The sequence below is a fragment of the Hirundo rustica genome, chromosome 23 (assembly GCF_015227805.2).
Source record: "Hirundo rustica isolate bHirRus1 chromosome 23, bHirRus1.pri.v3, whole genome shotgun sequence".
Lineage (NCBI taxonomy): Eukaryota > Metazoa > Chordata > Aves > Passeriformes > Hirundinidae > Hirundo > Hirundo rustica.
The window spans coordinates 587,830-607,264 of NC_053472.1; the positions used below are offsets into that span (position 1 = coordinate 587,830).

Consider the following 19,435-nt stretch of genomic DNA (forward strand, 5'->3'; position numbering starts at 1 on the left):
GGTTGCTCCAAGCCCCATCCAACGTGGCTTTGAGCATCTTAGGAAGCAAGGAGGGTATCTGTTTGGTTGGGCTTGTATTTCTCGTGGTGGTTCAAACATGAGGACAGGGATTTAGGAATGAGACGAAAGTGAGAGAAAAGTCCTGAGAATAGAGTCTTTTAAAGTTTGATGTTTTTCTGAATGTGCAGGGGCTGGTGGGGTCAGTGTACCTGGAATGACACGTGAGGGTACAATATTGTGTGGCAGGGAGCTCCTCATGCAGCAAAAAAAGAGAAAATCCTTAATCTCTCTCCTCTGCTGCTTCACACCTTTATATACCTAAAGTGGAGGGAAGAACTTCACAAATGAGAAGTTTAGAAGTCACAGGCTGAAATATTACAGGGTTTTAACTGTTGTTTTTATTTTAAGGAAATACTTGGACAGTTTTCTGGAAAATGGCCTTGATGATCTTAGAGGTCTTTTCCAACCTTAACGGTTCTAAAGCGGAGTTAAAATAGGAAATTACTGGAGTAAAAGCAACTGTATTTCTTCAAGAAGGGCTATTCCTTGTTAGGTTTTTTCATAATCCCGGATTAATGGCTGGGGAGTTGTGATTTATACGGCTAACTCCAGATGTCTGAAAGTTGTCAGTCGTGGCTGGGCACAGAATTCCAAGAAAGGGGAATTCCTGCTGCAGTGGCACCGTTTCTGCTGTGCTGGGTGTGTGTCCTCCTCTGCTGGCTTTTCCCCTGCTTGTCCTTCCCAGCTGTTTCCAGAGGCATCCTGGACAACCAGGGGTGAGCTCCTCCACCTGCATTTTATCTGATGACTGATTGTTCCAGTTTGTGTCCTGGTGGCTCAAAACAGCCTTTATCCCTCTGTTACTTAGGTCTGGATTTTCCATGTGCATCCCAAGTTCTGCTGGAGCTGGATGCTGGTTGTCGCCTCTGCTGAAGCGGAGCTCGCGGCAGTCGGTTTTCCATGCTCCTGGAAGTTGAGCTCCCTTGTGGGTTTGTTATGTGTAGAATTCAGTGAGGAGCAGCATTTTGGGTGCTCTGGGCCATTGTCCAGCCCCAAGGCCTGGCCTGTGGGACCTGCACCCCGCTGCTGTATTTTGGGAAAATGCTAGTGCTAGAGGGGGGCTTGGTGGGAGGCCTCCTGCCCCAGGCTGAGCAAACACTTCTGGTTCCAGTAATGTGCAAATAAAATAAAATAAAATAAAACACAAGCCAGCCTCCCAAAGCCCAGGGAGGGAACATTATAAAATATTAAAAAAAATACCCACCCAACAAGATGATAAGAAAAGAACTATGCCTCATGTGAGGATGAATCAAAATGTTTTTCAGAATGAAAACCATAGAACTTCTGCTTCCTCTTAATGGCAGAGAATTAAGCAGTTAACGAGCCCACGGAGATGCAATAAACCTTTCAAGCCAGCTGAGAGATGCTCTGGAAGGAGTTGAATTAATTCCTTTGGCTGCTGTGCTGATGAAATGTGCTGGGGTCCCCTTCGGTGAGGCATCCACATTTCCAGCCCTTTGCACTTTGACTCCTGGAACCACCTGCTATTGGAGATAGTGGAGGGAAGGAGGGAGGGCTGATTGTTTCTAGAGAGGGAGGTGTGTGCAGTGTCCACAGCAGAGCTGGGTGTTCCCAGGCAGCACCTGACCGTGAATTTTAGCTGCCTACAGCTGAAGCAGTGACTGCGCTGCAGGGAGGTTTTCTGGAGTCACTGGTGAAGACCCCATGGCTCAGAAAAGGACTAAAATCACACTGAGGATCAATGCCTTTCGTTACTTGCCTGGGAATGTGGCACTGGAAAGGGCTGTGTGCTTGGCTGGATAATGCAGGCACCAGTTCTGGGCTCAGAGGTTCCCTGACCCAGTTCCCTGGTTGGGGCTGCAGGAATGCACTCAGTGTCACCCCGTGCTCACTTGCTCCCTCCTGCCTTGCCAAAGCTCCTGGGAATTGCCAGGAACCAAGTGGTGACCCAGGTGGGCCTTTATGGCTCTTAATGAAACCAGTGTGCCGTCGAGTCTGGTTGTTGTAATTGCAGGAAACCACAGTAATTAACTGCCATTAGTAGAACTTTAGTGTTGCTGCTGTTGCATCCTGTGAGAGGAAATCTTCCTTCGTTCCCTGCTGGGATGAAGCTGAGGCACCTGCCTGCTTCAAATCTGAGTTGTGGTTTGGGATCTAGAAGCCAAAACTGAGAAGTTCACCTGCAAGGGAGGGATTTCTGCAGCAGATGGACACAGGTACCTGAAAAAGTCACAGTGTGGTGTCAGAAGCTGCTGTAGGTAATGGTCTGGGCACAGCTGACGTTTGCAAAATTAAGTCTTGGCTTGTGCTGTCACCCTGCCTTTTCCTTCTGAGGGAACAGTCACTGTTCCCTCCATGTGTGGATGTACATCTCTAAAACGGGCACTGAAGGGCAAGAGGAGGTTAAACACACACCCGATGGCCAGGTGTCATCTTTGTTCAGAAATCTGAAAAATGAAGTCACTGTTCCAGCAAAGGCTCCTCAGGTACAATTTTATCCCTACTTGAATTCAGTCCCTTCTCCAACCGTGCAGAATTCCTCCAAAATATCTGTGGTGCTGGTATGGTATATTTAGCTTAAAGAACAGATTGTCCTGGTAACCAGATGAGGAAATGCTTGGAACAAGCCTGCTGGGATCTTTTCTGGGTGTATTAATTACTGTCACTGTGCCCAGGCTCTTCCATGACAAAGAGAACTCGCAGCAGAGCATTGGTGCTGCAGCCCTCTCCTTCCCCCCGGCTCCACTGTCATCCAGGTTTCCTGCTGGGAATGGGGCAGGCAGGGAGAGTGCTGTTTATTTTTCTGCCTCTTGGTGTGTCTGCTTCTTGATTTATTTGCCTGATTATTTATTTGCATCTTGATTTACTTATTTCAGTGGGCTCTGCTGGTTCCAGGGGACCCCTCCTGTGGTTACAGTATGGATCATTAAGGTCTTTGGGATTTGCAGCTTTAGCAGATCTTGCCGCAGCACTTCAAAGTTTGGGAAAAGTCCTTTGCCTGATCCTCTGGGACTTGTGCATGCAGGGAATGCTGCTGATGGGGTCTCAGCCCTGTGCAGGTCACTGGTGAGATGTGTGACCTCTGGCCCATTGTAATGGGTGGTGGTGGGCAGACAGACAGACAGGGGCATCCCGCAGGATCTTGGTTCAGGTGTGTCTGGCAGTCTGGGGTACTCTTCTCCCACGGGGGACAAACACCTCTGGCTGTGTCAGCACACAGAGCCTTGTCCTTGTCCTTTGCTGCATGGGATGGAGCTGTTGCACCTCTGCTGCCCTGCACAGGTCACACCTGGGCCCCTCTCATCTCCAGGTGCTGTACAATGCACACTTCAGCCCTTTCTGGCCACTGCTTGAGTAGGATAGAACTCCTTTCCTGTCCACTTCCAGCCTTAAAAACTTTGAAGAGGTGTTGCATCTTTTTGAATAAAGGCTTAAGCGCTGTCCTCCAGAAATATTTCTGGGACACTACGAGAATTCCAGGTCTTGCGTTCCAACTGCTCTGCTCAGATCTGTCGTTGTGGGTGGCTGATGGATGTATCCCCAACGTGCTCTGGGTTTATGTTCAGAGAGAACCTGTTTCCTATCCCAGCTCAGATGGTCCAGGGTGTGTCTGTTGGTTCCTGAAGCCTGTGGTCCTCCTTGGAGCTCATCAGTGCTGAGGTAGCACAAGACTTCACCTCCACTGGTTTTTGTTCCATAAAAAAGCAGCACTTGGTTCCCAAGGCTCTTGGCTCTGCTTGCCTCAAAGTCTGCCCCGACTGGAAAATGGTGAGAGCTGCTGTACATCCCTGGGACTGTAACACTGGAGCCTGGCTGGCTCAGTTCTGGCTGTCTCTTGGTGCCTTGGAGAATCCCAGGTGCAGGCTCTAATCTGCTCCAGCTGAGCCTGTCACTGACGTGCTGCAGGATTTACAGCTTTCACCCCGTCCTGCGCTCCAGTGTGGAGCAGACATGCCCTTGTTACGGGATACACCTGCTGATTTCCAGGGAACTATCTGAAATGAGCCTTTCCTCCAGCTGTGAGGCTTTGCTGCAGGCTGGGAAAGCAGCATTGTGGAGGCTGAGGGGAGCACGGAGCATCCGAGTGCAGCAGCGCTTGGGAACACTGCCTGGCAGATGGCATTTGCTGTGTGGTGTGAGGGGATTTGCCACATGACCTGCTCACAGTCTGTGTCACGTGGCACTGGTCAGACCTGGCATCTAAAGAGCAGACTGAGATCAGCAGAGGAGCTGCTGCAAAAAGGTGGCTGGCACAGGGATCCCAGCTTTTTCCATGAAGGTTTGCTCATAGGAGCTCGATCCTGATCCTCTGTGTTCGGGGCAGTTTTACAGCCTTTTGTAACTGCAGTGATTTGTTCCTCCTCAAGCTTACAGGGATGGACACATGGTTCCAGCACTGGCTGTGCATGAGCCTGGGAATCCAGCTGGAAGGAATGGGGTGGTGAAGCGGCTGCAGTATTAACTTGACACCTAATTATATCCCCTGGGCTGATTTTTCCATTCTGTCATGCCTCGCTCTGTCTGCACTTTCTGTGTCTGTGGGATGCTGTGGAGCTCTCCATATCCAGCTATCTCTGAGAGATGTTTGGGATGAAATTATCAGTTGTAAAAGCTCTCCTGTCTGTGCCACCAAAAGTAGCATCTCCCCGATGTTTGTATGTCCATAAACCCAGCAGGATAGGTTAATCCTGTATAGATTTGAAAGAGTATTTATTCCATTTTACATCTCTTTTGGAATGGGATTTCACACCACAGTTCCTGTGGGCGTTGTCATAGGACCTGCACTGTTTCTGACCAGAACTGGCTTTTTTTGACCTGATTGATACCCTGGCATTCCCCTGTTAAAGCAGGAAAAGCTCTGACCAGTTTCCACATCAAGTCCTGAAGTTAAATTTCCTCCAGGCTTCCTCTGCTAAGGAGGAACTGAAGCCATGGCCCAGGTGGGAGTAGTTTATGGCATCTGCCAAGAGCCCAGCCTGAACCAGGGCTTTACTAACCCCGGCTGTTGTTGTTCAGTGCCCCAGGTCCTCAAGAGCTGCACTGAGTTCATCGAGAAGCACGGCATTGTGGATGGGATATACCGGCTGTCTGGGATTGCCTCCAACATCCAGAAACTCCGGTAAGGGCCTGCCTTGGAGCCCCTGGCACGGGCAGGGGCACAGCCTGGGCTCCCTCAGGCACATTCACCCTGCAGGAGGCTTTCCTTCAGGATAAAGTATCAGGATCCTGGTGTCACTGCGCTGTCATGTTTCATTTCTGTTCCTTCTCTCTCTGAGAGTGCTGTGGAGTACCTGATGTTTCTCCCTGCTGCCTTGGGCTCCTGACTTACCAGCAGTTAATAGGGAATTGCAAAGGATGCATGCCCGAGTCTGGTGGGTGGCATTGCTGCGCTGCACAGGGAAGGGCCAGGAGTGTGCTCTGGTTAGGAGCTGTTCCCACCACAGCAAACTTCCTTGATGCTTTCATGAGGCTGTTTTCCTCCTGCTTGGTGTGGAATGTTCTGATGTGCCCAGTGGCTGTGACTCATTTCCAGCGCTGCTCTGGGCCCGCAGCCTGGCAGCACAGGGCTATTTGCCATGGGCAGAGTTATCTTTTTTTGTACCAGCTGTCCCCCAGGTCAGTGGGCAGGTTTGAGCTGGTACAGTGACTGTCCAAACCCTTGGATGTGTGGGTTTGTTCTGGTTTAGATTAATTCTGTTTCTTATCCCAGCAAGTCCCATTTTAAAAATCTGGGCCCAAGGTTTTGATATACAGGATCCAAAGGCTCTGACTGGAGCTGTGACTGAAATAAAACATTTGCCATTGCTTCAGTTATCTCCCTTTATTCCCCATTTTGACTAGTGCTGGACTATCCTTCTAATCATTGCCCTAGTCCATATTTTTCCTTTTGTGTTGCCATGACCATTTTCTTCTTCACTGTGTATCAAAGGTGCTTTAAAAATGGTTTTCTAAAATTGTAATGGCATCATTCCCTATTCCAGTGTAGAGAATGAAGTGACAGCCTATTTTCCAGGTTTCTGAGGTGTTCCAAAGGCAAAAGGAAGGGAGTACATGACATAACTTACTGACACTGTCCTGCTCATGTAAATCACTACAGATTTTGAGTGTCTGATGAACATACGACACGTCTTGCTGCAGTTCCCAGCTGTATAAGCAGGGCATTAGGCTCATTCCAGTGCTGGAGCTGCAATATCCTAATAAATGAATCACTGTGCTTAGTTTCCCATAGAAGAATTGGATCGCCTGGATTTAAAGACCTTTTTGGTTAGAGAGAAGGTTAGAGAATTTATTCCACATGGGAGATTTCCATGGGACAGAGGTTGGCTCTTCAGTAGGGCAGTAGCTGCCTTTATTTGGCAGGAGGGCAAACAGCCACTCTTGATTTGGGGTGTCAGTCCCTGTATCCTGGGATCCTGGCTCTTTTTGAGATCTGTGGAGCTGTTCTTCACCCAGCAAAATCTTCCTTTGGATCAGAAGGAATAACATGTAGCTTTGGAAAGACTGCAGAGAGAGGGAGGGTTGAATGTAGTGGGGCATCCCTCTCTTCCCTCCGTATTCACTTCTGCAGTGAAACATCTGGCACAGTGTGAGCTTTACTCCTAGGAAAAATCACTGGAGTAGGGCAGGATATGGGCAGGGAGTTTGAGCCAGAGCTGTGTGTTTTTGTGGGGTGGGCTGGTGCCTTCCTGAGCTATTCTGTAGAGCCAGGTGCAGGAGCTGAGTTTCTGTCCCAGACGTGAGCAAGGGGTGAAGTCAGAAGATGCCTGTGGAAGTGGTGTGTGCTGGACATCGGGGGTGTGGAAAACTGAATCTTCAGGGTGAGGAAGGGATGGGCTGCTCGCCCTGAGAAGGTGGGGACCTCTTCTGCCCCTTGTCAGGGGGAGTGAAAGGCTTCCCACAAGCAGTGTCTATGTCCAGGGATGGAAGGAGCTCATCCTGATCCCAGGAGGGCTCAGTTACAAATGCGCCCTGGGCGTGTTCTGCTCCTCAGGCAGGGTGAGCTCGGGGTTGTGTGACCCTCTGGGCACAACCTGCCAGCTTTGGGTGGGGGACAGGGCAGGGATGGGCCACCACACCCAGCCCCAGCTGTGGTTGCAGTGCTGACAGGGTGAGTCCCCATGGCTGTGAGCAGCCTAAAGACTCTGGCAGGGGCCCCGAGGTTCTCCAGCTCCCAGGGCCTAGCTCACCACTCTCATCCCCCTAGAGTATCCTGCTAATTGGAAACAGCACTTCCCAGCACATATTCTAGCAGTAAGCCAGCCTTTGGCCTTCTGAGCTCAGCTTTTATTTCATAAACATTGGTGGCTGGTGTTTTTTCTCTCTGAAAACCAAGGGAGTGCTATGAGGTTTTCTTCATGTGGTTCCTGGCTGTCTTCTCCCTGTAGCAGAGGCAGGCTCAGCTCACCAGCTCATCCCCCAGGAATTCCTGCACTCACTGGTTTCCATGTGCTGCCGATGGAAGTGCTGCTGGCAGCGCTTTAGCATTGCCATTTCCAGGTGTTTGAAATGCAGAGGGACAGCAGCTTTCATCATTCCTATGGGCAACCCCAGTCACAGCCCTTGGGGGTTAACCTTGTTCTTGAGGTCTTGGAAGATGTTCTCTGGAGATTTTCTGAAAAGCCCTGATGCAGCAAAAGGGATTGCAGCCAGTTGGTTGTAAAGCCAGCTGAAAATGCTTTATTAGAAAAAAGAAAAGTCACTTTTTTGGAAACTATCCCCGCTGGCTGCCCAACAACTGTGGGTCGTGTGGCTTTGGTGACTAAGTGTTTATATTTTCCTGTAAATCAGGAAAGCCTTGCTGTAATTTGTGCTGGGTTTGATTTCATTCCTCCTTCTCCTCCTCCAACCCCTTCACCCATTTCTCTGTTCTCATTGCCAGCCACGAGTTTGACTCCGAGCAGATTCCCGACCTGACCAAGGACATTTACATCCAGGACATCCACTGTGTGGGCTCCCTGTGCAAGCTGTACTTCCGTGAGCTCCCCAACCCCCTGCTCACCTACCAGCTCTACGAGAAGTTCTCAGTGAGTGCAAGGCAGATGTGGGGCACTTCCCCCTTCCGTGAGGGTAGAGCAGATAAATCCTGGAAGCTGGACCCACCTTCCACTTGCTTCCCTCTGTCTGCTCTGCCTCAGTCGGGGTTTTTAGAGCCATCAGAAGGGTGTGTCACCAAAATTCCCAGCCTGGCACTGTGCTGCCCATGCTCCTGATTCCATCCTGCCATGCCAGAAGGGGCTGGCAGTGCCCCAGGGTCTAAGGGGCCTTTCCTGTGTCCCCTTTAGGTTGCTCAGAGGTGCTTTTGGCCTCTGTGCCACGCTGCATTGGTTCCACTTGTGGGGCCCCAGCAGAAGGTCCCTGGCACACTTCCCATGCTTTGCAGGAATTCCCCTTTGTTTGCCAGTTCCCAGGAATGGGATTGGAAGCAAACGATGCTCTGAGCTGAATGTCTTCTGCAGGAATTCTCTGTGCCATTAACATGCCTCAGGTCATAACTTACTTGGCCTTCTTTACATGATCCATATGCTCCTCTGTCCCCATGACAGTTCCCTCTTCTCCCCCTTCTCCAGGGGGAGAAGAAAAACCCAGCTTGCTGCCAAGACTGTCACGTTGGGAGTTTATTTGCAGCTAAATGCTTTCCTGCTTCATTCCAGGATGCTGTTTCTGCTGCTACAGATGAGGAAAGGCTGGTTAAGATCCACGATGTCATCCAGCAGCTGCCCCCTCCCCACTACAGGTGAGTGCAGCTTTTGGGGTGTTGTGGGCGTTTTGTGAGAGGAATTCTGTCATTCCAGTTTCCCTCTCAAGACAGCCACGCTGTGCCTCTGCCTATTAAAATGGTTATGGCTGTAGAAAAATGGTTTGTATTTTAATTAGCTCCTTACCAAACACTGTATGTGAAACGTAGCATTAATTCATGTCCTTGGAAACTCCATCTAGGAGGGAAATGGGAGCTTGCTATGTGTCAGAGTAAGGAAAGAGTTTTATTGTGGGAGGGGGCACAATATGAGTGCTAAGAGTACTTTAAAAAAAGTTAAATGTAGCCAAAAAATTGCTCAAGCTTCAGTCAGATTTGGTCAACTGTACTTTGTCTCCAGTTTGCCCTTCTCTGCAATAATAATAACGAGCAAATAACAATAGCTCTGAGAATAACTGATGTAATTAATTATATTGGTGTTAAATATTAGAGTAGCAAAATATGGTGTCTAAAAATCACCAATTAAAATACTATATTCAAGCTAATTAGTAGTAATAAGAACTTGTGCTGTATGGTAATGAGTATTGACTAAGAACAACAACATTTTAGCAGTCTTTAGTATTAAAAATTATGGCCGGGTATCAGACAAATTGGTGTTGGTGACTAGTTTCAATATCTATATAGAATACTGTATGTTAATGAGACTTTAATATTAATAACTGGTGATGCATGGTAAGTAGCACTTGTTAATTGTGAATTGTAATTGGTAGAAATAGCAAATGACAACAAATGCTGGAAGTTATTTACAGATGGGTAACTATTTTACTTGGCTGGGCCAGCTCCCCTGATGTGTCCCAGTGGTTTAGGTGACCATTTGGGGTGGATGCAGGCAGTATTTGGCTATTGATACCTAATTAAAATACTTCATTACAGTCATCAGTTGATTATTGTAATGTATGTTAATCTGCAGGTGAAGTTAGAATTCTGGTCAATGGGGGTCAGGTATAACTGATGAGGACAACTATTGATAACCATATATCGTCATTTCTGCCAAAGAATGTTTAAATTTCAGTTATTGGGATGTGTGGTGGTTGGCTGGAAAATTGCAGTGCTGCAATGAGTGGTATAAATAAGTAATTATAAAAGTTAACTGGGAATTAACTGATGTGTTATAAACTACAACTGTGTTACTTGCTCTTTAAATAAGGTTGGCTAGTTGGTGCAACGGCTGCTGCTTTTAGTAACTAATTGCAATATTGATGTTAATTGAGGGAGTGTGGACCTTTCAAAAATGAACTTGTCTCCTTTTCCATTCACCTTTTCCCTGAAATGATTTTTACTTTACGGGCCTGGTTAAACTGGGTGCTGGTAGCAACAGCACATCAGTCTCAGAGAGAGGGCACAGCCAGCAGCTGGATGTGGAATGCTGTAGGTTACAGGGTGCTGTTCTTCTTTCCTGGGGTTTGCTTGGAAAAAGGAAAAAAACACTTTCTCTTTCTGCTACTCAGTGATGAGAAGTGCAGGCAGAAGGTACCTATTTGGTTTCCAGCCAGAGCCATTTTCTTCACTTCCAATCTTGTCTATTTGTGGAATTTTGAGCCCCAAAACACTCTCTCTGCTCCATCTCACTTCATCCCCAAAAAAGGATAGGCTGTGAGACAGACACAAGCCAGGGGCACCAGGAGGGTACAGCAGCATTTTCACTGCCACCTCCTGCTACCTCCTCCCCAGAACATATTAAACACAACAGTGCTTAATATACAAAACCCACCATTTTTTAATGTGAACAGAAGCCTCTGAAGCTTAACCTTCTATCTGCCTCACCCCCCTCTAAGAAACCTGCAGCCAGAAATTTCCCAAGTAAAACTCGGGTACAGCTGTCTGGTTTTCAGTGTCCTGGGGTGTCTAAATCAATACTGTCCCCATCCCAGGATTAGCATTCCACTTCCTTCCCCACACATCCCTGAGCAGCCCCTCACGGCTGTCACACACCTGCAAAGGGTTTTTTCCTGGAACTGTTTTTTCCTTGAGCCTGGACAAGTCAGGAGAGGCTCCTTTACCCCGGCCTGTGTCAGTATTTCCAAAGCCAGGTCCACCGTGGGGCTGAGGGGAAGGAGTTCAGCATTCCTTTCTGGGAGCTGTCAGACCGAAAAGAAATAATGAGCTGGGTTTGTGCTGTGGATCACAGCCTGGCTTTGCTCAGTGGTGCTGAACATTAGCTTCTCTCCTGTTTTCCAGGACACTGGAGTTCCTAATGAGACACTTGGCTCGTCTGGCTGATTATTGCTCCATCACAAATATGCACACCAAGAACTTGGCCATCGTCTGGGCTCCAAACCTCCTCAGGTACTCTGGGATCTTCCCATTTCAATAAAATATAAGTGTTTATATTCATAAACAGGAGATACTCCAGAAAATCCCAGCTTTCAGCAGCTGGCAAGAGCTCCTCCTTTCTTCAACCAGTGCGCTCTTCTGTAAAATATGGGAAATTATTTTAAGGGGGATTTAAGATCCGCTGGCAAGTTCCTGACCTAGTGATGTAAAACAGGCCCCATGTTATCCTGTCTCACACAACACAGTTCCACTGGCTCCACTTCTGTCAGTAGTGACAAGGAAGAATTCCCTCAACCCTCTTTTAGAGAATAGTTTCTCCTCTCCTGGTTCGATGGGACTGATGTGTTCTTAATCATCCAGGAAAATTTCTACAGTGGCATCACTGATTTCCCACTGCATAAGTCTCTAGAGTCTAATTTGACAGCTTTTGGCTGCAAGAATTCAAACTTGTAGAAATGATCTTGGATAAATCTGTTTTGAATCTGCATGACGGCACTTTAAAATTAATGGTATAAGTTAAAATTTTTGCTTTAAAAGAAAAAAAGAATATCACCCTGCCCTTTATCGTACTGATTTCTGAACCGCTGCTGTTACCAACCTGAGAAATGCGCATGTGCAGTTCATCATGGAATCCCAGCAGGGTTTGGCTTGGGAGGGATGTTAAAGCTTGTCCAGTGCCACCCCCTGCCATGTGCAGGGACACCCTCCACCATCCCAGGTTTCTCCAAGCCCTGTCCCTCCTGTCCTTGCACACTCCCAGTTCGTGCAGGTGGCTTCTTCCTCCTGCAGTTCTCCTACAAGCAATGGAGTGAACTTGTGTTTGAGTTTGCTTTGGTGAGTCCTGAGGCATTCACTCAGCAGCATCAGTTGGAGACACTCCCTGCTCTAGGGAAAATCCTCTTAGAGGCCACTGTACGTTTGTACAACAGCGCTGCCTTAAACGAGTTAACAAAAAGCTCTTTATTTTGGGTGTTGGGTGTATTAACCTCAATTCACACCTGGCCCACACTCCCTTTTCCTCCCAGCCCAGTCAGAAAGACTTGAACGTGGATCTGAAGTTTGGCCATAAATCCCCACAGTCAGCGGTCATTTGTGAGCGTTGTTGAGATTTAACCCCAGAACTGCCCTGAATCCTTTTCTGCCCGAGCCCCAGGCCCTGCAGCCCCACAGGTGCCCAGGCCTCACCCAGCAGGAGCCTCTTCCCTCACCTCGTGTCTCTCTGCAGGTCCAAACAGATTGAGTCCGCCTGCTTCAGTGGCACGGCCGCCTTCATGGAGGTGCGGATCCAGTCGGTGGTGGTGGAGTTCATCCTCAACCACGTGGATGTGCTCTTCAGCTCCAAGCTCAGCTCCGTCATCCGGGATGGGGCAGGTGTGTGTTCTGTGCTTGCTTCACTCGGGCAGGAGCAGCAGCACTTAATGGCTGGCTGAACCTTCTCTGGGACATGGAAATGTTTGTTTTAACCTAGAGGACACATTTCTGGGTTGGGATGTCAGAACCCAGCCAGAACTGGCCTGGTTTTATAAATTGCTGTCAGTACCTTTCGTAGAAGCTAAGGTTCCCCCACAGGCATGCAGAGATGAATGTTTGGCTTCTACTTTTATGTCCTACCACTGAGAAATTGCAAGAAATCACTTAAATCTTTGTCTCCCCTGCTCCCTTTCCTTTTTAAAACCACCTTCACTGATGCTCCTGCATACTTACCCAGTAGAGCTGTCTCTGTCTGCCCTCATCCATACATTAGAACACAAACAGGAACAAACGGGTGTAAAGCAATCTCTCTGCTTTCAGTAATGTTGAGGTTAAGAAACTTAGGTCTTGCTCTTAAAGGGCTGTTCTGACAGCTCCTGTGCTGGTTATTCCCTCTGCACAGCCTGTGTGGGCTCATGAGCAGGGCTGAGCAGCCACACAGCTCAGGCTGGTGTTGCTTTAGGATGAGGAATGAACCTGGAGCACCTGGAATGCCATCTAGCCCTGGAGCCTACAAATTCCCTTGAGTAACTGAGTAACCCATATATCTGTTCCATCGAGAAGGAGCAGAGCTGCACCAGGAGGAAAATAGAATTTTCTCTCTGTGTTAGTGTGGCTGCCATGTGCTGTCCTGCTCCCAAGCAGCTTTAAGGCTGCACCATCTGCCTTGATAACCTGCCCTTGCCTGTAACACGCACAGCCACTGCAGTCACCACCACCTGGGGACTGCAGAGAGCTGAGTTTCTGCTGTATTTGCTGCTCTCTTTTTTTAAACAAACCCTACCTCTGCTTAGGTTGGCAGAGTTGATCCAAGTCCAGCTTTTTCTTCTGCTGTAGGGCAGTTCCAAGTCCATGGAAGCCAGAGGTTAGCTTGGCTGAGCAGTGCCAGCCCCAGCAGGCTGACTGTGCCAGGGGAAGGAAGATAAGCATGCTCAGAATCCCGGCCAGATGATTATCCAGGCTTAGAATGGCCTATGTAAATTTGGCTAATTGTTTAATGACTTGGTCATTTGCTTTCAGTGGCTTTGATACAGACCTGGCAGGGAGGAGGGTCAGGTGTTGGGTTGGCTAAGTGCAGGAATTCTGCATTCCTGAACGGCTTCCTGGGAGCCTCTGGGTGTGAGCACAGCTCCTGCACCCACCTGTGAGAGGGGGAAGTGGTGCTGCCAAACCTGTCTTAACCCCAGCTTCACCCAGGACAGCATTTATAGCTCCCACTCCCACCCAGACTGCATCCTTCACACAGAGCTGTGCTGTTCCAGGAGCAGCCATGGAAATGGACCAAGCAGGATATTCTGCACTGGGATATCTCCCCAACAGCCCTGAACTCACCTGGGAATAGCGCTAGAAACACCTGTACAAGAGGCAATGCCAGACACAGGAGAGCTGCTCCTACAACAGGCTCCCTGTAATCTCTCCACTGAAGCTGTCAGCAGCAGGAGGCAGCAGCAGCAGCTATTTTCAGATTTTACACATTCATCTCCAAAACCAGGCACAGGCTCTGAATGCCATGGGCAAGGCACACAGCAGATTCTGTTTGCTGTTTCCAGGTGCGCTTTGGTTTGTAGCAGCTTCAGTCACACGTGGCATTTCCTGCTGCACCGAGAGCTGAAATCTGAGAATGACCCAGACAAGCTTTATACAAAGGAAAACCATCATTTTTTTACAGGCTCTTGCATGCAGATGAAGGAAAGTATGTCACAAAGGTTTCCATCCTACGTGCTTCCCTCTGCTTTTTTTTTTTTTTTTTTAAATAATTATTACACTAAGCCATTTTTCTTTTAGTCATCAATGTATCTGTGACATTGTGACCGCATTTTGTCCATGTCTTTCAATGGTTGGGATAACAAAGGTTCAGAAAAACACAGCACCTCCCTAGACACACAGAGCTGAGCTTTGATCTCTGCACTGCCATTTGCTGACTCTCCCTGTTGCCTGTGGTTTTCCCTTGCAGGGCACAGCTCTTTATCCCGGCCCAAGTCTCTGCTGGTGTCCTCCCCCTCCACGAAGCTGCTCACGCTGGAGGAGGCTCAGGCACGGACACAGGCCCAGATCAACTCTCCCATTGTGGCAGACAGCAAGTACATCGAAGTGGGAGAAGGCCCAGCGGCTTTGCAGGGGAAATTCCACACAGTCATTGACTTCCCATCTGAAAGGTAGAGACAGGTTTCCTTTCCAGCATGTGTAATTGGTATTTTGAATACAGCAAGAATTTGCTTATATTGACTTGAGACTTGTTACATATGTAAAGCGTTGTAGTCAGTTTTCCACCTGTTTTGGAGTCTGGGAGGATTCAGCTCACGTCAGTGGCCTTGGTTTAGCCAAATAATTTGTGCTCCACTTCCTCTTGTTTTCAGCAGGGTTATTATTTAATGTATAAATTCATGTTGTCTGTGATGTAGAAATGCCTGGACCAGTCACACAGAAATGTAAACAGGGGGAACACGTGCAGATGTTGGGGTTTTCCAGGACTAAGTGCCTGTCACAAATTGAGATTCCCTTGAGGTGGAGCAGTTGGACAGGCTTGAGGACAGTGGAAATGAGATATGGCAGTGGAGGAGACGAAGGTGGTTCTATAGCAGGAGTGAGAGATGCTTTTGAACACCTTTATGGCTGCCCAGCTTCCCAGAGAGCTGGGTCTTCTTCCATAAAATCCATCCCTTGGCTGCTGGACCGGACAAGGAAGAGCCTTTCCTCACTTGTACTGCAGCTGCTTTGCAGAGCTTGGGGGAATTTACACACCAAGACTTTAGGGCTGAGCTGGAAGAATGAAAACATCCTCAGCTGTGGGGAAGAGGGAGTTCGCGAGCAGAAACCAGGAGTTTCTGAGCAGAAAGCAGAGAGTGCTGATAACAAGCAGCCAGCATTGAGCTGCAGTCCTCCCTCCATCCATGTGTTCCATTTTCTCTTCCCAGGAAAAGGCCTCCCAGCAAGATGAAGAAGTCTCCAGTGGGGAGCTGGCGTTCCTTCTTCAACCTGGGGAAATCCTCCTCCGTGTCCAAGCGTAAACTGCAGCGCAACCCCAGCGAGCCCTCGGAAATGAAAGCCATAGCCCTGGCAGGTGAGGCCCCCTTCCAAAACCCGGCTTTTTCAGCAGCGCAGCAATGTTTCCAGTAGGCTTTTATTTCCTCCTAGCGTCCAGGCCGTGCATGACAGCTCCAGTAGCTGTTCTTTCCCAGTGGATCTCAGGCAGCTCTGGAGCCTGCCGGGCCTCACGCCTCTCTGCTTTGCTTGGAACAGCTTTGGAAAGACAAGATGTGGCTGCTGCTATTAAAAGTCACAGGATAATTCCTTCTGACACTCTCATTATGAAATGAGAATACAGTTCTGGTTCCCCTTGCTGCTCTCAGAAGCTGAAATGAGGGGAAGGCACCTTCCCACAAACACATTCCCTCTGAAAGCTGTACCAGAGTACCCAGAGAAGGCATCCAACAACCATTAGTAGCCACAGCCAGGATATGTGGGTGGAATTCTCAGCATTTTCCATATAAAATTTTCTGTTTCTTTTCAAACTTAAAAATAGCAACAATGTGTTTTTGCAGTAAAACACCCCACAAATCCCAACACATGGGCCTGAGAGAACTTTTATCCCCTCATCTCCCAAGTCTAGCTTAAAATTCTTAACCCTCACAGTCCTCACACTCTCTGTGATGCCCTTCAGGACTGTCTCCTCAGAGACTGAAATGGTACTTGTTTATTTCCCATAAGGCAGGGTGTGTCAATGTTCTTTCCTTCTCCCTTTTTGAGGGGTTTTGCTTGTGGGGAGTTGTTTCCCAGCCTGTCACCTGTGGCAGTCACCCCTTGGGTCGGTTACTGTTTACAGGTAAAATGAGAATCAGAAACCCACCTTCAAAACAAAATTACTCTCGGGACAGTGTTGTTGGCGCTAGAAACGCATTTGTGTTTTTCCTGCCACCGTTATGCAGCTAAATGTGAACCCATTTCCTAACTGATCCTTTCCCTGTGTGGTTCTTCCCCTCAGGAGGACGAGGAGACAGCGGGACGCTCCGCTCAGCCAAGAGCGAGGAGTCCCTCACCTCCCTGCATGCCGTGGATGGTAAGGCAAAATCCTACCTGCACTTCCAAGAAATGGGCATTAAGGGAGGCACTTGGACATCTCTGGCTGTAGGTATTCAACAGGCCAGGTTTTCCAGCCCTCTAGGGGAAGCTGAACTCGCTAACTGATGAAGCAGCTTTCTGGTCCCAGCACAGACGGGTCTCACAGAAATGCTCTTCATGGCTTTTCCTGCTTTTAAGGTTAAGAAAAGCAAACCTCTTGCTCTGATGTGGCTGGTGCTGCGAGGAAGGCCTTCAGCACGTTTCAAGTGGCTTTGCTTGTGCACACAGCTTAGTTTCAGTATAAATCACGCCTGGCAAATGCTGTGAAAGAGTTGAAGCAAATGGAATAAGCCGTCAGTGCCAGTGTTGTTTCTTTGTGCGCAGAGATCACCAGGGGAGCCTCTCGCTGCCTTTGCACTGCTCTGCTCTCCCCCCTCAGTGGGCGTGGCCCCCTGGACAGGAGGTTTTGTCACTAACCCACGGTGTCTTCTCGCTTCCAGGTGAATCCAAACTGTTCCGGCCCCGAAGGCCCAGGTCCAGCAGCGATGCCCTGTCTGCCTCCTTCAACGGGGAGCTCCTGGGGAACATGAACCGCTGTAACTCCTATGACAACCTCCCCCATGACGACAGCGATGGGGACGAGGGGCTCATCCATGTCCCCGCCCTCATCTCTCCCCGCTCCTCAGAGGACGTGGACCTCAGCCCGCCGGACATCGGCGTCGCCAGCCTGGACTTCGACCCCATGTCCTTCCAGTGCAGCCCCCCGCAGGCAGAGTCTGAGTGCCTGGACAGCAGCACCTCCCTGCTGGAGTCTGTCGATATCAATAAGGAGAAGCTGAGCCTGATCAAGAAGGATTTAGAATCAGGCAGCCAGTCCCAGACCCCGGGCAGTGCCACGAGCTCTGAGCCAGTGTCCCCTTTCCAGGAGAAGATGAGTCCCTTCTTTACACTGGACCTGAGCCCCACAGAAGAGCAGGCCTGCAAACCCCTCAGCTTCTCGCCCAAGATGGCCCGAAAGCCCATCAAATCTCCACCACTGAGCACAGAACCCACCGCCTTCGTGCTGCCCAGCCGCGTGCCAGAGGCCATAGGAGTGCCCACCACATCCAGGAACTCCTCTGCTTCCAGCTGGAGCAAAGAGATTGGCATCACTGAGATCACAAACAGGTCCCTAACCCAGATGTCCTTGCCCCTGAAAAACAGTGAAACAGGAACAGGGGAAGGAGCCCACCAAGAGCTGCAGCATCCCCAGCTAGTGGCTGCTTGCAAAGCAGAGTTGCCAGAAGAAGGGGAGAGAGCCATGCCAAGCAGTCAGAATAAGACTGTACCCAGTGGACACACCCAGCCAGGTACAGTGCATTTTCCTCCATTCTTTCTTTAAGTTCCAAAGGGGAGCTGCTCTCAGAACCATCCTCCTCTGCGTGCCTTTAGGAGAGGGGATTGCCCGTCAGTTCTGGTCACGAGTGTCTTGCAGGGCTGTGCAGATCAGTAAAGTCTTAACCTCTGCCTTCTCCCTACATCACACAAATCTCGGATAATATCCATAATGCTTTATATTCTGCTTTTTTTTCCCCCATCCTGTCATACGTGAAAATCTCTAGCATGTCCTTCTCAATCATTTCAGCCAATAGGCCATCTAAGACTTTTCTTTTTTAAATTAAAAACCTGCCAACACTCGAAGAAGGGACCTTTCCGTCTAAAACCTTATGATCAAAATTGTGTAAGGGTATCTCATTCTCTGCTACCTTCTTCCTACCTCTCTAGAAATGCAAGAGAAGCCTTTAGACAATCTCTTGGTTTTTTTCCTCTTTGTGATGAACTGCTGTGCTGTCGAGCAGCGTTTGCCTGTGAGACACAAGTGTTTCACATCAGAAGGAACTGCCACTGTGAAAGTGTGGAGAGCATCTATTTTTTTATAATAGTCGTTAAGGTCACTCTCCTTATTGGGTAACATAAAATCACTGTCTCTCTCAATTTTCCCCCCATTAGGAGCAGTTGCCCTCGACTCCCCCCAGGATCCTGTTCCCGTCAGTTCTGTGTCTCTTATCCCTCCTCCTCCTCCGAAAAACGCGGCGCGCATGCTGGCCCTAGCGTTAGCCGAGTCCGCGCAGCAAGCATCCGCCCAGTCCCACAAAAGGCCAGGAGATGCTCATGCTGAAAGCACAAATTATGGAGAGGCTGAAGCTGGCACAGCTCTAGAAAAGCTCCATCTCTCTACGGGCGCTCCCGACAAGCTCCACCTGTTCACTGCTCTGCCCGAGAACCACCTGCACTTCCAGCCCGGGGCACCTTTAGAGCAGGACTGCCAAGGCACGGCCGGGGAGCAGAATCACCCGCCCGGCGCACCTGGAGGCCAGGAGCCCCCGCCTCTCCACACGGGCGCGCCCGGGGACACGCCCGGCGGCAGGGACGCGGAGCAGGAGCAGTCCAGCTTCCACCCCGGCAGAGCGGGGGACAAGGCCCACGTGGGGGGCTGGGAGCTCCACGGCCCGGGGGCGCTGCCGGAGCGGGAGCCGCCGGTCGCGGAGCCGGCCGCGGAACAGCCCCCGCTGCGCGCGGGCCCGGCCGGGGACAAGCCGCACGCTCCCTGCGCGCCCGAGGACAAGCTGCAGTCTCCCTCCGTGGGTCCCGCCGGGGACAAGGGCGCCCCGGGCGCGGTGCCGTACCTAAGCGCCCTCCCCGGCGCGGCCGCTGAGCCCCGCGCCCCGCCCGGGGCCGCCCCCCTGGCAGATGCCACCGTCCCGCCCGCGCCGCGAGCGGCCACGGCCCCGGCACAGAGACAGGAGCACCAGGCAGCCGTGGGACAGGTGCCAGCGGCAAAAGCACCCAGCGGCTCTGGGCAGGTACGTGCTGCTC

The 19,435-nt window shown here is 49.9% G+C and overlaps 1 protein-coding gene across 5 annotated transcripts in view; it reads left to right on the forward strand.

The window, feature by feature from the left end:
• ARHGAP32 (Rho GTPase activating protein 32) overlaps positions 1-19,435 on the forward strand; it is a 247,896-nt gene that overhangs the window by 220,834 nt on the left and 7,627 nt on the right. For all 5 annotated transcript variants that reach the window (XM_040084990.2, XM_058423373.1, XM_040084989.2 and 2 more), the window contains 10 exons: positions 5,038-5,140; positions 7,901-8,045; positions 8,673-8,755; positions 10,955-11,062; positions 12,276-12,421; positions 14,475-14,676; positions 15,436-15,581; positions 16,503-16,577; positions 17,080-17,928; positions 18,569-19,422. In XM_040084990.2, coding sequence (XP_039940924.1) covers positions 5,038-5,140; positions 7,901-8,045; positions 8,673-8,755; positions 10,955-11,062; positions 12,276-12,421; positions 14,475-14,676; positions 15,436-15,581; positions 16,503-16,577; positions 17,080-17,928; positions 18,569-19,422 — 2,711 coding nt within the window. The remainder of the gene's footprint in view (positions 1-5,037; positions 5,141-7,900; positions 8,046-8,672; positions 8,756-10,954; positions 11,063-12,275; positions 12,422-14,474; positions 14,677-15,435; positions 15,582-16,502; positions 16,578-17,079; positions 17,929-18,568; positions 19,423-19,435) is intronic.